Raw genomic sequence first — 19,800 nt, 5'->3', positions numbered from 1 at the left:
TAATACTATAATTTACTTTATATTCAAATTAAAATAAAACATAAATTGATATTTTAATTTAACCGGGAATAATGAATGCATAATTAAATACATTTGTAAAAAAAATTTAAAATGACTACGTGATATTTAACTAACATTACTAACTTACATTTATAATAATTATTAATATTAAGTATTTATGTTTTAAACTTCATCATCAATACAAATCTTCCATATAGCACAATCACGGACGGCTCGCGATTATAACATATTGTATGTACAAAACATACACAGTCATACTTATACATACTACCATACAAATGATTACTACACAGTTATTAAACAGAGTTCAAAGTTCAGTTATCATAACTTCTCTTGAACGTTGAAACGTCCACTTTAAAACTAATTCACAGTATTTAATTGCGGTTAATTACGGCGGGCGCTTCTCAGAGACACCTTCGCCGGGCGAACGTCACGCTCGTCTTCTACACATCAGAAGATTCTTGTAAGCCTGACGATATTCACTCGACATAACCACATAAATTATGGGATTGATACATGTCGTCAAGTATATCAAAATATATCCCGCTATATTTGCCGCGGGGTGAGAAGTGAACTCCCTAAACAGTTTCGTTAGGGTAATTGGTAAATAGCATACCCAGAACGAGAGCATTATCGCCATTATCATCTTTAATAGTTTTCTGTCCTTCGGCGTTAATCGGGGCGGTCGCACAGGAGCCGGGGATCGCCTAAGAGCTACTGCTGCTTGTCGAAGTCTTTTAGCTGTATCACTGCCGCTCGGAGTTCTAGGTTTTGCGTCAAGAGCGCATTCATCATCGTGACCATCTAATGTATCTACACCAGAGGATGATGAACGCTCAGGTCCCGGAGTGGGAGGATAATGAAGCGATGGAGGAGCAAGTAAAGCTTTTTTAGGTGGTGCGACATGATTGAAACCATTTTCTGGACCCGGAGATCGTTCTAATGCCGTCGAAGCTGAACCAACTGCAGAATCTTCTAGACCAGGTCTAGGTCTTCCTCGACCAGGTGCACGGGATCGTCGAGCAGCTTCTCTTACTATACAAAATATTCTTGCGTAACATATTACAATGGCTAGACAAGGAAGCATAAAAGCTCCAACGAATAAAAATTCTTTTGGGGAACGGTGGTTTTGATCAGGAAGTATAGAACACGATCCGATAGAGGGGTCTAGGCCAAAGCGACCCCATTTTTCGAGCCATGTCGCAATAAGAGCTCCAAAGGAAAAAACCCACGTGCTAGCTACCATCACAGCCAGATACTGCCTTTTATAGAGTCTGTAATAAAAGGTTATATTAAAAATAGACATTATCTTAATATCGACTTAACTATTGATAAGCTTGAATTAATTTTATCTACATCTTACTAAAAACAACAGTGTGATTCATATATCGTAAAATTGTAATTTTTATCTAGATTACTAACATGATCAAGAACGATTTAAATTCGGAACAAGGAATTCGAAATATATAGTTTGCATTTGGGACAAAAAATTGTCTATAATTTTATTAAGCCATCATACTTACTTAGGGTATAGCCTTGGATGTGAGATCATGACATATCTGTTGATAGTTATGGCGAGCACAGTGAACAATGATACTGCTACGAGCGCATATCTTGCGAGGGGAAACATCCTGCAGAGTATCCTTCCATGTGACCACGATCGCTGCCAGAAGGTGGAAGCAGCGAGCGGTAGATTAAAGCAGCAGAACAGCAAATCAGAGCATGACAAATTCATTATAAACACAGCTGTCGCGTTGCGTACCTGTAATTGTTTACAAAATAATTAGAACGCTTTAATGAAAAACTTGTATGTGGCTAAAAGATATCGTTTTAATGTATTATTATTATTATATTACCTTCATTTTTATTGGTTATTATTTTAATGGTTTTATACGTTGTAACTAGTTTTAGAATAGAATAATTTTATTGGACACAAAGTTTTGGAAACAAACAACAACACGATAAGTTTTGTCCTACGTACAATTAAGGTATGGATATTAACTACATATATTATACATATAATATAATAAACTAACAATTTAATTCAAACAATATAATAATATTAGTTATATTATAACAATTCAAGTTTACGAAAACGTGTCACAGTCGTGAATCTAGTTTTAATACTAATTTTAAGAATAGGTTTTATTTCAGAACGACTTTTAAAATGAGATTCATTAATCAGCACTCGGCTGAGTAGTTTCTAATTTTATTATATTACATGTTTATTATAAACACAAAAAATACACAATTTAGTATAAACATAAGATGATGTACTATCATACTTTTTACATGTCAACGACCTGAGATGACTCAGTCTCAGGCTAGAACACTAGAATATAAACAGAAGACTGCGGTTCCAACCCCAAGCAAGCTAAACTTAGTTTGAATTATTAAAATAAAAAAATCTTAAGGACACCTACACTAGCTTGTCTACCATCGAGATATTATAGGGATGTTACTTTCATATTTTAATTGCGAAGAACTTGAAGCAATGACAATATTCTCGTAGCAAATGAACAATTGTCGTTATGTTTCATTGCTTTCAATTAAGCTGTTAAATGGAAACGTAATCTGATAACGTTCGTGTGTAACGATCTCTATTTAGTAACACCGCTTATTAACTGTTTGTTCGAACTAATTCTAGCTGATTTTAACTTTGACAATTGACAATATTGTTAAATTCCTTTCGTTATTTCTCGATAAAGTTAAGTTATGGTATTATCATAAGAAATTACCTGAAAATTCTTCGAAGCCAATAAATGTGAGTTAAATTTTAAGAATGTATTTAAATCTGATGCGTTAACGACTCGAAAATGTTTCACTTTCGTAATGTATGCTAAGTTGTTATTGATCTTATTTTAACATAGAGATAAAAATCGGTTGTCTTCAAATACATACGTACGTACATAAATCAGTTACGATAGTTACTGCTCGTAACTTAAGATTATTTTATGCCGTAAAGATAAACACGTGACGATAAATTTAACAATTTAAATTTATTTCAAAATCTCTCATTCACAAATGTGTAATAAATGTCCATATTTAAGCGAGATAAACTAACGACGTTACGTTATCGCATCCTCACATTGTAACTATTTATTAAAATAACTACAATGATCACTGACCTACGGCAAAGAAGATATGGCTATAAATATACGGAACATGTTAATGTAATCTTACAATTAAATTACTAGTAAGTTTTCAATATATTATTATTGACTGTTTCGTTGGTGGGCTAGCTTAAAAAGTTTAAATTCAAGGGTTTAAGCCCTGGGTCGGGAAAATAAAACTTGATTTCGGTTCTCCCTGTTGAGAAATCTTAAATAATCAACGGACTCAGGTCTTTACACTCGTGTTTCGGATAGCACGTAAAATCGTTAGCCCCGCGCCTGAACTATTTCCGTTCGTGTTAAATTTACCACCCCATCGGATCATAAGAGTTAGGGACTAGAGAATACACTTATCAACGTTTCTGGAATCGCTAAAATTTTTTAGGAATGCTCGTCATGCTGACGATGGTAAACGTTTCATTAAGCAGAATTTGATGAACATTTCTCGATTTTTTTAACAATATTTGATTATGAATATATTTGTAAAGAAACAATACGCATACAACCTTGATTAAGTGTTATTAATCTTAGGACTGCATACAATATAAATTATAAACGGGCGTGTTTTATATCAATACTTTTTATCGATATCAATTAAGAATAAGCTTTAATTATACAGCATAATGCTCACACAGAATAAATCAAAGCGTAGCGGTGGTTAATATACGGCTTAAAATGTTTTCAAGGTATTAAAGGGATATCTATTAATATCACCAAATACATATTATCATTCAGGGTGTCTGTAAGCTGCATATCATTAAATTATATTTTATTCAAGTATACTCTTACGAGAACTTTTGAATCATCATTTTACAAAATGTACAGTTACCACCGGTTTGGATTGTAGATTCTATTTAGAAGAGCTGGCAAACACAGTTATTGCAAAATGTTACTTAGGATACCACCAAGTTCATGGCAATATCTAGTTCAGAATATATTATATAGTACGTTTCTCTGATATTGAACTATAAGAAATTTGTAAATATTTTGAAAATATTAAATAGAAAGTAATATAACTGAAAAGCGATAAATGAACCTTCTCCTCTAAAAGAGGAGAGGAGGCCTTTAGCCCAGCAGTGGGACATTCACAGGCTGTTACGGTACGGTACGGATTTATATTCTCCAATATATTTTTTTCAAATATTTGTGATCATGATGTAATATATAAACAATGTCTACGTCCTTAGCATATTTGATAAAACGCACACAAAGGAAGCATATTTATTTAATGCTTACACGAGTTTCAAATTTAATATATATTATAATATATTAACGCAAAAAACCTAATCTATTTTGTTTTATTCAATGTGAACATGAATATTACTAACTTGTAGATGTCCGATAAATTCCACTTTCCTGATAATATTATAAATGCAAAAATGTGTTTGTTGGTCGGTGTCCTTATTTCATGCAGCAATAGTACGGCTCGAAGTGTTAAATAGTAAGGGCTTAAATGTGTTTACGTTATATGTTAGGAAAAAATAGGACGAAAATCGAATATTTATCGATATTGATTGAAATATAGAGATTTTTTATACCTTTGATTCAGGAAGATAACTATTCCACTCGTAACCTCGATAGTTAAGACTTGATGAATTTTGATAACAGCGTGATAGCGAGAATGTTGATGTAATCGGACAAACGTTTGATATTTACTACCATTATCCCAATGCTGGGCCTTAAGCCCTATTTGGTTTTTGGACCGGGTTTAATATAATAATAATAATAATATCGTGGGACATTTTTCACACACGGCCATCTGATCCCAAATTAAGCTTGTACAGAGCTTGTACGATGGAAACCAGACAACTGATATACTACATAATATACTACTATTCTTTTGTAAATACATACTTATATAGATAATTATACCCAGACTCAAGACAAACAGACATGTTCATGCACACAAACGTCTATCCTGGGTGGGAATCGGACCCACAACCTTCGGCGTGAAAGGCAAGTATCTACCAACCACGCCAACCGGCTCGTCAAACCTATCCGACTATGTTTAATCAACGAGGATTGGTGTGGAGTATACATGTGTAGCAGATTTTCATCCGACACGTGCAGGATATTTTCCTGGACCGCGGAACACGAGATGAATTATGTACGCATATAAGTTTGAAACCAAAATCTACGGTTAAATGTTCTTATATATTATTACGAGACATATTGATTTAAAAATATTGTATGAAATGTACAGTTTTATTTGTTTTTAAGTTAAAATTGAACGGGATGTTTTTTTTTAATTATCAAATATGACAACAGTTTTAAACATTCATTTTGTTATCTATGTGATAAATTTCAGTAGTCTCCACCGTCGTTTGGGTTGAAAGCGTTATCTTTAATGACGGACAAACATGACAAAAATTATCTTTAAACTTTGTTATTTTAATTTTTGATTTTTTTATCTATTCTATTAGTGAAACGAACGAAATAATTTATTTTGATAATTGTTTTTAAAATAAATAAAATATGTTGCCACTATTGTTATTACATCTGTTAGCTATAAAAATATATATAATTAATTTATGGCGTTTAGTTTGATGGTGTCCCTACTTAGTTATAGTTTATAGATATGGGATATGAGCGATAGTAGTCTAAGTTGAATAAAATGTTTTAAAAGTGCTTGAAAGAGAGAAAATACGGTAAACATATGTAACTATAATAGATATATTTATATAAATATTTTTAGCGAGGTAATAAGATTGTCTGCAAATATCTTATTAGGCATAAGAAAAGCATTTTTATAAAATTAATTAATTAGCTCTAAACAATTATATTTTCTGGTGGTGTGCAATAAAATGATATCCTCTTGACCGATTATAGCCAATTCTGTCATTTGCAAGGGAGTCTGGACAACTGCGCGAGACATATAATAGTGAACAACTTTATATTCGCCAAAGCCGAGGTTTGAACCCAGGACCTTCAGATTTACGGTCTTAAAGCTAGGCATAAGATCAATGGACAACCGAACAAAGAAATAATAATAAGAATAATATTCTTTAAGTATGTAGACCACAAAGATATCAATTTTAAAAAAAGATTCTACCTTAATGAGGATATTTCTTTAAACTTACAACTTAATGCAATATCGACTATCGTAAAGACTATCTCTCTGGGCACTTCTTGCTTTTCCTGCAATCTCGGGCTATTTCCGTAAAATAAAATTCTTATTTTCTATTAAGTTAGCGTCGGACAATTCTAATTGCAATGTATGTCTTTGTACTACGCTCTGAGTTTTAATGAGAAAAAGCATTAAAGAATAACATTTTCAGACAAGCGGTGTAAAAATAATAAAATAAAATTGTACGGAGAACCATTTCTGTATATTTTATGGGTACTGTACAAATTATATGATACAACAATATTTGGGTTATAAATTTTTAAATTAAAATAACGTTTCAGATCATAATTTCGTAATAAAAGCACGAATACAATGTACCTACGTCCTATTCTTATACTTTTTAAATATGTATCAAGATAATGATTTGATTTGACACGTGTATCAAGGAGGTGCGACTTATATTTCCTCAATTTACACCCCAAAGGTACAATATTTCATATCCTCTTATTAGATACAATAAAGACGCCGGAAATTAGGTCATATGTGTACGTTACCGTGGATATCCGGTCAGTTCACAACACATTATAGCTAAATATTAAATATATTACTATATTGTAAGGTACAGTCAAGGTAACTCACATTGCTGAAAAATAAAAGGTGTTTGAAAAAATACAACACTCAGTTATCATTCACTACTAAATTATCCGTTTAAATGTATGCCAAAATGGCCCAATGATTAGACACGTGTATCCTGACCTATGATACCGATGATAGATATTATATTTCATCTTGCGCTCGACATGTTTCTACCAAGCTGCATTAGAGCAGTGTCGTGGAGTAAGCTGTAACCGTATGTTAAAAGGAGAAGAACTTAACTCAGCAGTGGGTAATTTACAGGCTGTTTTATTTTAGTATAAATAAAACTAAAATTAAAAATTAAAAAAAAACACTATAAAAATAAAGTCTTGACAGGTAAAAAGTAAAAAATCATATAATAAAACTTTAAACAGCCCATTTTGTAAAACACAAATCAAACCTTTGCATTTGGTACCGCTCCCCCTACTCGAGTATGTATGCTGAATTTAGTAAATTCATCATTCAAACAAGCAACAAGCCTAAAACACTCTCGAATAAGAAATCTTTGAAACAAAAGAAACTTAATGAAAATCGGTTCATCCGCTTGAGAGCTACGATCTCATGTAGACAGACAAACAGAGTTACAGACATACACGTCAAACTTATATCACCCCTCGTTTAATTTGTTATGCTGTGTCATGTAAATATTATATATTTACCTGATAATACTTTAAATTGCATTTAGCAAGGGTTATACATTGAGTTTCTAACTAATATAAAAATATTAATTATTATTATTAATTCTACTCATAATTTTATGAAAACTCAACATCGATCCGTCACATTTTCTTTCAGTTTCAGTTCAAAAGAAAGTTCCTAATATATTCAGTAGGTTCGGATTTGTGTGTTCTTAAAGTTTAGTAATGAATAATAAGTACGTAGACCCGAAATATTTTATATTGTTATGATATTATTTAAATTTTAACCACGATTTATTATTAAAATTAAGTTTAAGTATTACTTTGTAAAAAATAAATAAGAAAATCTTACCTTCTTACATCTCGCCAGAGCAACTATTGTGATTAAATTTCCGGGGATTCCAACAAGCATGAACAACACACAGCACGCTGATGCGAAACGCAGCAGGCCTTCCGGATAATCCTTGAAAAGTTCAACCGCTGCCAGCTCTTCATCTGTGTTATAAGCGTCCAGTCCCACCACGCTCCAATTGTGACCGTCTACGTCACTGGCTAGAGTACTCTTCGGTATACTCGGTAAAAGATCACCCATTGTAAATTATCACTCATCATTTGCCCGCAATGCATCAATCATGGTCTAACGGTTAGGTCGGGATGCTAGCGGGTTTCGTGCGCGACTGATAAGTGTCCCAGAACTTAGACTGAAGAGGGTCCGATAAGGCATTTTGTTAGGGCTGTCGGGTCACAGCTGGCCAGGAAGTGCGCGTATCAGTCCGGTACGGTCTCTCGCTATACGATGACCTGTAGATATAGAATACGTTCATTACATTTACTAATTGTGATAGCTAATATTGATATAGTAATTGTGGGACAGTTCGAGATAGTGACAAAGATAACATTAAAGATATATTTAAGATAATAGTTCTTTTAAATGATAGTGTACTGTTCATTTAACTAATACTAACTATTAATACTTTTTTGATTTTTGATGATAAAACAGATTACTTTATATTAATTTTCTTATAATGAACTTATATTGTTTGAGAGATTAAATAATAATCAAAGCGCTTATATTGTATTTAATATAATAATTTTTAGTAATTAATTACCACGACGTTTCGGTTATAAACACGATTACACTGTTGACGAAATACTCATATTACAAAAAATTAAGCGATATTTCTAACTTCAATTAATGTTATAAGAAAAATGTTGCGTGTATCAGAATTTATGTTATCTTTACCTGCTTTAAACATTACACATGGCTCATAGCGTGATGTTATATAGTTTATAATTTTTAATGCAATAATATTACAGATAAGAGAGTTCAATAAAAAAAAAATCTTGAGCTTTATAATATTAATAAAGATTCGAAAAATTTAAGCAAATAACACAACATTTCTATTTCAACGCAGCGGGTTTTCCTATAACGCTTTGATGAAAAAAAGTTCAGTGGAATTTTAAACAAAATTACTTTTGAATTGGAGCAGATATTTTCTAATAGAATTTTAGTTATTTTTAGCATTAAGTAATTTTAGAGATAAAAGATAAAGATAAATGTCTTATTCATATTAATATTTTAGATTCTAAGAACAAATGTTTCGGAACGCGTTATGGTTGAATAATGTAAAATCCGCAAAAAAAAATTAATAGGCGGTCTTTTTGAGTTAGTTAGAAGGTATTAGTTAGAAGGAATATGGCTATTTTTTTAAAGTGCAATATCATGAATAATGCGTTGACTTCGAAAGCATTTAAAAACAATGTGTTGCAAATTGCTGTTTATTTACTGAGTGTGGCCGTTCTTTGTACGTAGCGCAACGCAGTCGTATTACATACTAAAAAATATTACATACTAAAAGAACAATAGCATGAAATACGTCGAATAAAAATATTTGTAACTTATATATTTAAGGCGCATTGACTGAGAATATTGCAATATGCTTTATACTATATTAATTGCAAGGCAAGTGAAAATTAAATAAAAATAAAAAGTGAAAGTTAATGGTCTAATTAATTCTGTTTAATTTAGGTTGCTAGAAGTTTGGATCGGATCAACCTATAAATTGTAATTTTATTTGTGTCATTGGTTTTAATTTACACGTTGATACTTTTAGCAAATTAAAGTATACAATAAAGGTAATAAAATTAAAAAATATTTTAACGTGGTTCGGCAGATATGAACCATAAAACATATTGAGTGTTTTTATTAATTTATAATTAAGTAAAACCAATAAATAAATTGAGGTTTTAAATATAAAAATAGTGCTATAAATATATAGAGTATAAGAGTAGAGTTGTGGCGGAGAAAACGTCATGCCGTTTGCTGTGAGACATACGAGGCGGTCTTACTGATGAATGAGGTTTTACATAAAAATGAATAATATGCATTTTTTTATAACATCGTTGTTAAAAATCATTAAAAACGTGTTAAATGTATTATTAAAATAAAAAATAGAAGATGTGATTTTAATTATTAATGAGTTGTACTTATTTATATAAGTGTTTGATATGTACACCTCACGGAGCAATACGTTATTTTGATAAATTCATTATACTACGAATCAACTGTATGAAAATTTATTTAATATAGACTTAGAAAGGATTATTAAACGCTTTAAATTAGAAAGTTATTGCCTTTATTTTAAATATTTGTAAATTCAATAAACAAAGACTATGAACACTATTATTATTTAAGTTCTATTATTCTGTTATAGTTTGATACGAATATAATATAATAAAAGTTTTCAATTTTTTTTTTTTTTTTTTTTTTTTTTTTTTTTTTTTTTTTTTTTTTTTTTTTTTTTTTTTTTTTTTATAGAATAGGAAGGCGGACGAGCATATGGGCCACCTGATGGTAAGTGATCACCAACGCTCTTAGACATTGGCATTGTAAGAAATGTCAACCATCGCTTACATATCCAATGCGCCACCAACCTTGGGAACTAAGATTTTATGTCCCTTGTGCCTGTAATTACACTGGCTCACTCACCCTTCAAACCGGAACACAACAATATCAAGTATTGCTGTTTTGCGGTAGAATATCTGATGAGTGGGTGGTACCTACCCAGACGAGCTTGCACAAAGCCCTACCACCAGTAAAATTTACTATCGTGGTGTACATTCTAATTTTTATTTACGAAAAATATAATTTATATATTCATTTTCGGCAATATTATCCTAATGTTGGGCAATTGTCTCATCTCTATATAGCTTAGTTGCACTGCTTCAAATGCTATTATTGTATGTATTTACTTCATTATTACACGAATGATCTAGTTGTAGTGCCTATATATATACGCACCACTTACGTTTCTACTATATAGAAATGTTTTAAAAATTAATAATGAAACGAATATTACACATAATTTTAAATATTTCACACTGTTTATTTGTTAAATATTTTTCCACAATCATATCATTTCCAAACACGGAATATAATGATACACATGTGTGCTGTATCATCCGACACATGCAGCTTTCCTTCACCGTCAAGCTCAAAATTAATTATAAACATAAATTAAGCTCAGTGATGCTTGCCATGATTTTAACTCGCGGTTTTAGCTTATAATAAACGTGCTCTATTTATCTTGGCTATTTTGTTTCTTTCTAAGACAATAAAGTTAAATAAGTAACAGTATGTAGATATCCCACTGCTGGGCTACGGTCTTCTTTCCCTTTAAGGTTTGGAGCTTAAATGAAGACTAAATAAATACGTTTCTTATTTTAGAATAATGAGTGTCTATATAAAATAGAATATATTACTAAGCGAAGATACTAACAGTAATGAGTCTTTTGTAGCTTAATTAGCTTAACTGACATTTTCAAAGATCGCGAGGAAATTACAATTAAGCGACGATGATTAAAACTCCGTTTTATGCGACAGGAAATTAATTTTTTAAGTCGATTTCAAAAATATATGGAAACATTGCTCTAAAGTATCTATACATATATATATTTTTTGACAAGAAATTAAATGTTAATTTTTTACGATCAATTATTTTTATATAGAAAATAACGGCCTTACTTATAAGCGTTATTTAGCAGATGATTTGTCAAACAATGTATCTCCTTCTTTTGAATGTGAAATCAGGAATAACAGAAATAGAGAAATAAGTATTTAATTAAACATAACGTTTATGAGTACGGCCGTAGATATGTAAATATTATATTGGTTATAAATATTATTATTAATTTATATATATGGATAATAATAAAAATAATAACCCCCCGGGGATCACCTTGCCGTGGTGGGGAGGCTTACGGGTAGCTGGTACTGGTTCTTGTGGTCCTATCATCTTGACTAATATACATTTTCACATAGCCATATACATCTTGGCAAACACCTACCCAAACTAACGATCCCAAACCCAACCCAATCTTGTCATTGGAGATTAACATGGAACGCAGTAATAAAAGATATAGTTTACGGTCGCTGCCCGGGGGTCGCCGGGGCGCATCTGGAGCCGACGCTGGATGTCATAGCATGCGATCCGTTGGCGATGGGGGACTGAACAGGCGGGTTCCCCTCGAAGAATATGTTACAGCCGACCAATCACCCTCACCTTCATCTACTTCTCTTTCAAATTATTCACTGTCTTCAAACTTTCCATCACCTTCTTCAACTGCAACTTTTTTCGAGTCACCCAGCTCTTCACCACCATCACGATATTTATCCCATATTTCAATGCCAACAGCTGTTGCGCAGGAGGCATGTGCCATCAATGCTGCGCCCAGTGCTGGTACTTCTCGTGTGCGAAATAAATGGTCTCAGGATATGAACCGCTTTATATGGCACACATATTTACTAATTACTAAATGCGAAACAACACAAATGAATAATTATTTACAACTATTGCACGAGCAGTTTAATAACGCAATAAATAGATTTAAAGATATGCAGCCAGAAGAAAGACCATATATTCCAAAACAAAAAACTACTCGTAAATTTGCTAATATTACACGAACATTGAATAATGAAATCCTCCCGAAACATTTAAATAACAACGTAGATTTTAAATATTTACATACACTAATTTACTCAGCAGCTTATACAGCAGCTGTCTGTAATGGCACAATTTTTAGAGTAAGCAATGATACAGTACAAAATAAATACCTTAAAAAAACGACATGGCAGAGAAGAATTGAAAAAAGAATTGAAAAGTATAGACGAGAAATCGGAAGATTAACCCAATATATTGCAGGTAATAGAAACCAGAGAGTAATCAAAACCGTAGACGATATTAAAGTAAAGTATAAAACCCACAGTCAATACGAGGAACCAAATATTGAATTAGAACATTTTCTGGACACATTAAAACAAAAATTAAATGCCGCATCTAAAAGGCTTAAACGATACTTAACATGTACACATAGAAAACAACAAAATTTGACATTTACAAATAATGAAAGAACATTTTACAGAAATTTAGGAACACATAATCATAACACTATAACACTTTAACTCAAAATACTGAATACACCACACCACAAAAAATTCTCGAATTTTGGGCGGGTATTTGGTCAAATCCAGTCCAACATAATGCAAACGCCAACTGGCTGCAGAACATCGGAGATAATACGCATATAGAGCAAATGAATTTTAAAGACATACCAATAGAAACGTTCACTCAGATTATCAAACGCACACATAACTGGAAAGCTCCTGGTACTGATAACATACATAATTTTTGGCTTAAGAAACTCACTTGCGTCCATCCATACATTCATAATCACATATGTCAATTCATCAAATCACCAGAAACTATACCAAAGTTTTTAACAACTGGAATTACCTACATGCTCCCTAAAGAATCAGATCTTAAAAATCCTGCAAATTATAGACCAATCACATGTTTACAAACAATATATAAAATAATGACAGGATGTATTAGCGAAATCATTCATCAGCACTTAGAAGCATATAACATTTTAGCAGAACAACAAAAAGGATGTAGGAAAAATAGTCAAGGATGTAAAGAACAATTGGTTATAGATACAATCGTAATGAAACAGGCACTGACCAGCAAACGAAATATTTACACAATGTATGTCGATTATAAGAAGGCATTTGATTCGGTACCTCACAGTTGGCTTCTACATGTACTTCAACTTTATAAGATCGACCCGGTACTTATAAATTTTTTTAGTTGTATAATGCCTCAGTGGCAAACCACACTTAAAGTTTATCAGAATAACGCATCAATTACTATTGACCCGATTAAAATACAAAGAGGAATATTTCAAGGAGATGCACTTAGTCCGTTATGGTTTTGTATGGCACTCAACCCCCTTTCCAATTTACTTAATAATACTAATGCTGGTTTCAAACTAAAACATAATCACACACACTGTCTTATTTCCCATTTAATGTACATGGACGATATAAAGATCTATGTAACTACTAAAGCCGAACTTATAAAACTAACAGACGTCACACAATCTTTTTCTACGGACATACAAATGCACTTTGGGGTTGATAAATGTAAAATGCATTCAATAAATAGAGGAACGGAAACAAATACATATATGTTAGAAACAGGAGAACAAATAGAAGCAATGGATGAAATGAGCACTTATAAGTATTTAGGATTTCACCAGTCTAACCAAATAAAACACAAACAAATAAAAAAAGAATTGATACAAAAGTTTAAAATAAGGTTAAATCAAATATTAAAAACATATTTAAATTCACGCAACAGCACAAAAGCAATTAATACCTATGCAATACCATTACTCACATATTCCTTTGGAATTATAAATTGGTCTAAAACTGATCTACAAAAACTACAGCGAATAATAAACACACATATGACCACACACAGGAATCATCACCCCAAAAGTTGTATACAGAGACTCACACTACCACGCGGTGAAGGAGGAAGAGGTTTCATTGATAGTTTATATATAATTTGCACAATAGTCTCATAGCTAAGCTGAGAAAGTACTTTCATGATAAGGCAGAAAGTACTCCAATCCATAAATACATAACTGAAACTGATAAAAAATTCACTCCACTTAACTACATCTACATAATAGAAATAAACAATCAAGTCAACAAATAATTAATAAAGAACAAAAAATTAGTATGTGGTCACAAAAGTCATTGCATGGAAGACATCGAGCCGACTTGAGCCAAGGACATGTCGATATGGAAGCGTCGAACGAGTGGCTGCGGCGTGGTGAGTTATTCCCCGAGACAGAGGCTTTTATGATAGCCATACAAGATCAAGTAATAGACACCCGAAACTATCAGAAACATATTATTCGCACAGCTAATTTACCGACTGATTTATGTAGACGTTGCCAAAGCAATTCAACACATAACCGGTGCTTGCAAGTCAATCGTCCAAACTGATTATAAGCACAGGCATGACCAAGTAGCAGCAATAATTCACCAAAACTTAGCCCATCAATATAAATTCATAACAAATAAAGTAGCTTACTATAAATACCAACCCTGTAAAGTTCTAGAAAATAATTATTATAAAATCTACTGGGATCGAATGATCATCACCGACCAAACCATACATTACAATAGACCGGATATAACAGTGGTAGACAAAAACAACAAAATAGTTTATATAGTCGATATTGCAGTATGTAATACACACAACCTACTCAATACACACAATGAAAAAGTAATAAAATACATAGAATTGGCTAATGGAATTAAAAACCAATGGTCAATAAACACAGTGAAAATTTTACCAATTATTCTCTCCAGTACAGGCGTTATCCCAAAAACACTCAAGACTAATCTCAATTTTCTCCAAATGTCCAACTCCACTCTCGCACTTTTACAAAAAGCAGTCATACTGAACACCACACATCTTACACGAAAGTTCCTCACATCACCATTGTCAATTTAATATTTAACAAACCTATCACGCTTGGTCATGGCCCACGTGATAGTTAAGTTACCCCTGTTGAAAGGGAGATATAAAAAAAGATACAAAATAATAATAATAATAACGTCCTCCAGACCAATTTCGACCACGGTGGTCAATCTGAAGCCAACTGCGCAGGACATATTATAGTGCACAAGAGTGTGCGCAAACACTCAAGGTGCACTCTCTATTCCCTAACTCTCATAATCCCGGAGGACGGAACTCCAACACGACCAGAAAGAGTTCAGGTGCAGGACCAACGGTTTTACGTGCTTTCCGAGGCACAGGGGTGTATACACTTCCAACTTCCAGGCTGCTACTGAGAATTTTGAAAAACTCAATAACTTTTTATTGGCCTAACCTGGGATTTAAACCGAGGACCTCCGGGTCTGCGGCCACGTAGCCACTACACCAACGATTATTATATATTTGATACATTATATATATTACACATAACGTAACGTTTATTATAATAATAATTAAAATCACCGTAAGTCGGTTGTCATTTTTCATTCTCTAATAACTACTTTATCTACTACTACACGTTGTAGCAAACGGAGACCTGGTCAGGTCCTGAAACACAGCGGTGTTCCTGTTTGTATTTTCAGTTATCCTGTAGAATACTCATTTTAATAGGTAATAATGCAAATAGTTAGGTATTTTATTGTTAAAGTTATAAGAAAATTATACATACGAGTATTATAAGAATAATAATAAAATGTACTCCGAATCAACGATTCCGATAAAATAAACCGCGGCATGGTTTTATAATAATACACTGATTTTAATCTGTGTGGGTGTAACTTTCTGTAGATAATGTTGGGTGCATTACGTATAAAGTAAACGGAAGTGGGCCACGACAATCAAACATGAAACTGCCACTTACAATTAAGGTCGAAAAAAGCCCGGGGTGTTAACTAGACCCTGAATTCGCAACATTATCTTATTGTTTACGGGGAGGGTGGGGATGAACGACCCGATTTGTTTTTGGGTCGTGCTGTTAATGAAATATTGTTTACCATCGCACCGACTACTTATTGGGTTACGGTGACGTTTGTAATGACGTCAAGTTGTTGGAAATGTATGTTTAACGAAATTCAGATCCGGATACTCTTACTCGACATATTTCTGTAATATTTTGCAAATATTTAGCAAGAAATGTCTTAACAGTTTACTTAAGCGTTCATTTATAAATATACAATTGTATGAAAAATTAAACATATTATGCGTAATGCATATTTGAAACGTATGAACGCGAATGGAGATTGTAGTATTTATTCAACTAATAATGTTTGACAAATAAATTATAGCTAGCCTATTCCTTCATAAGCAAGCCTACACAAAATCTAGAACACTAAATTATCTATCATTTTCAATAGACAAGGTATCCATTTCTATATTATTCTGAACAGATTAATAATATGGAGAATTTATTTTGCTAACAACACTTTCATATTAAATATTTCATGAGTTAGTAAGAGATATTACAATTATTGTTTATCAATTGACTCAGTTTCGTCTCTTCTTAGTAGTATTATTTTAATTACGTTTATTGTAAGTAGAATAATTTAGACAAATGTTTTCTGTAAGATATCTGTAATATAACTAGGAAAATCACTATCTGATTCATAATCAATCTCTTCTTCGGAAAAGAATATGTATATACGTATAGATTTTAGTATTAAAAAGTCCACAGATTATTTGATATATGAAACGTGTTATCATTTTATTTATTCTCCCAACGAATATCATAAATACGGAAGTGCATTGTTTATTTTTTGTTTGTTACACTTTCACGTATTGGCTACTCAACTGTTCATCATCCTGTCAGGGGTATATAAAAGGACATAGGGTATTTAAAACCTGCCCCCTAACAAGCGAGCAAAGCCGCGGTCGGAAACTAGTTCTTTATAAAAGTTTGAGCTATTAATTCTACTTTTGATATAGAAAAATGTGGCACATTTTTTCAATATTCCTTTATGTAATAAGCAACGAAGGACCGGATCATTCATATAGCCAAAAGTTTCCAATAGTCTCCCTATAAATAACGAAGCGTATGCGAAGGAACGATGTATTTCCATGTAAATTCGATGCCAAATCACGATCCGAATGGAGACCGTATCGAATTAACTCGATATTGACAGGTTCATTCGAATGATGACGTTATTATTCTGCCGACATATGCAATACTGTGTAAACTATGGCCGATCAATTCTAATACAAAGTGAACGGGTGTTATTGCCTTAGACTTGCGTTGAGTTGAGGTATGCTTTAGTTTTGCCACGAGTGTAGTTGAACGTACTTTTATTAAGTCAACATTGTATTATATCGTTTATTTAAATATAATAAATTTAAAGACATTTTTAAATTATTGTAACAATATTATGAATATATTATATTAGTATATATTTGAATAAACTTATCAAAAAATGAGTGTAGGATATGATAAAAGACTAGAAGAACATGAAAATGCATTTTTTAAATTTTGTTTATGAACACGGTAATCTCTCAAACACGAATGGATTTTCTTGCAGTTTTATCGCGTTGATTAAGCTCATAACAATATTATTAAAGCAAGCTAATTCAAATGTTTTCCTCGGATTATCAATAATGTTTTGTGCGAATACAACTTTTATAAATGGATGACTGACGATAGATGGTAGGTAATTGAAATGGTCAATGTAAAAAATATGTTTTTCCTTAAACGTATTTCAAAAAATAAAATCGTATTTTTCTCAAGGTTTTATAAACGTTTGATATGAAAAAAAGGAATATAAAAATCTGTGAAAGAAATTCAAAGGTAGTCAGCCATTTTAATATTGAAGCACGGACAAAAAAATATTGCTAACCTTTTAATTGAGTAGTCGCGAAAAGCATTGAACGCGTACAAAACCGTTATTTACCTTGATTCACTTAAGATATTTAAATAAAAAAAATAACTAACGATATATCTCATCACAGCTTAAGTTTTTCCAAGTGTTTCCGAGGACGCTGCGAATTATTAAAGCTGCTTTCATTATTAAAGGAATCACTCTTTGATTTTACTTGCAAGTTATACTTTAATTGGGTTTCTTTAGAAAGACATTTTTTTGTATTGCTTTGTTGAAGAATTTTTTTTGTATTAATCTGTAGGTTGGTTTACAAAATATTTTTTTTATGTTTTTATTATTTTTTATGTTTTTTTTATTTATCTGACAATGCGGTTAAACAATGATGTGTGTATATTAGTCATACATTTGTAACCGTCGTAGTTTCCTTAACTTAATTTATGCGCTTATTATTTAGTCTGAGGAATATTTTGTATATATTATAGATTTTATTTGACTATTAGGTTGTCTTATTCATTGGGTTTTTTGTACGTGTTACAAATACAATTTTAAGAAGATTTTGACTTTGTAAGACAGATACTATTTGTAGATTTACTTACTTTGGCTTTCTTTACATATAAATTATGTTATTGGGGTGATTTTTTGAACAATGCCTTGTCTTCTTCTTTCCAATGTGAAATCAATGTTGACAGAATGAGACATAACAGTGTTCAGCTAAATGCTTGCTATAAAATGTTAATATGTACAAAAAGCTAAAATTTATGTATAATATTATACAACCTATACCAATTTTACCCATATTTTATAGTAAATAATTTAAGACATTCATTGCTTCCGTTTATTTTGCCAATGTTCAACAATGTGTAAAATATTTCATTTGTTTTATTTATAACGGGAAACTGATTTGGTTTAAGATTAATCTATTTTTTTAACCTATATGATATTTAGTACTATATATTTCTAAAATATATAATAAATAAACTCAAAAATTTTAGAATACAAAAAAAAGTTATATAAGTTATTTTCATAGAATATACGTCTATAACTATAAATTTTAACCTTTATTAGTAATGAATTACGGCCGAATGCTCACTGGGTGACAACTAGTATAAGTGATTACATTAAGGCGAGCACATAAAGATCCTTGCGATGTCTGATGTGGTACAATGAGATAAAATGGGACCAGGTGCTTAAGATGCGAATACATCTAAGACACTGTCCTGACATTGATTGATGGTCCATTAAGTATTATAACGACGAAGAAAATTTGGTAACGAGAAGTTGAATACGCTTTCGGGAAAAATTTTCTCGTAATTATGAAGCAGTTTTGACAGTGAGTAATATGTTTTTTGAGGATCATATTCATAAATAAATAATTTAGGAAATGCAGTTTAAATAATATGTTCATGTATTTACAGTGCATGTCAGTCTTACAGGCATACTTTATCACTATGCGGAGGACACATATGAGATTTTAAATATATATTTGACGGCGTCTTCGATAGATCAGCGACACGCCCGTCATCGGTAGGAGCTTCTGGTACAGGGTTTATGGCGTAGGTCTCAGGCAATTAACCACAAAGATACAGTATGATAATTCTTGTATTTTAT

At 32.0% G+C, this 19,800-nt stretch overlaps 1 protein-coding gene across 1 annotated transcript; it reads right to left on the bottom strand.

The window, feature by feature from the left end:
• Positions 1-229: 229 nt before the first annotated feature.
• On the bottom strand, positions 230-8,133 carry LOC126769592 (G-protein coupled receptor moody). Its single transcript, XM_050488456.1, has 3 exons — positions 7,828-8,133; positions 1,545-1,783; positions 230-1,295 (listed from the first exon to the last, which is right to left on the bottom strand). The coding sequence occupies exons 1-3, from the start codon at positions 8,065-8,067 to the stop codon at positions 452-454; spliced, it is 1,323 nt and encodes a 440-aa protein (XP_050344413.1). The 5' UTR covers positions 8,068-8,133; the 3' UTR covers positions 230-451.
• Positions 8,134-19,800: the final 11,667 nt, after the last annotated feature.

This window comes from Nymphalis io, chromosome 7, assembly GCF_905147045.1.
Source record: "Nymphalis io chromosome 7, ilAglIoxx1.1, whole genome shotgun sequence".
Taxonomy (NCBI): domain Eukaryota; kingdom Metazoa; phylum Arthropoda; class Insecta; order Lepidoptera; family Nymphalidae; genus Nymphalis; species Nymphalis io.
This window is presented reverse-complemented; position numbering and strand designations above follow the sequence as displayed.

Bases quoted from the DNA above. Each gene is read 5' to 3' on its own strand.
- LOC126769592 (XM_050488456.1), bottom strand. From the start codon at position 8,067: ATGGGTGATCTTTTACCGAGTATACCGAAGAGTACTCTAGCCAGTGAC. The intron at 1,784-7,827 runs GTAAGATTTTCT...AAACAATTACAG, and splicing joins CTCTGGCGAGATGTAAGAAG to GTACGCAACGCGACAGCTGT. The intron at 1,296-1,544 runs GTAAGTATGATG...CTTTTATTACAG, and splicing joins CATCCAAGGCTATACCCTAA to ACTCTATAAAAGGCAGTATC.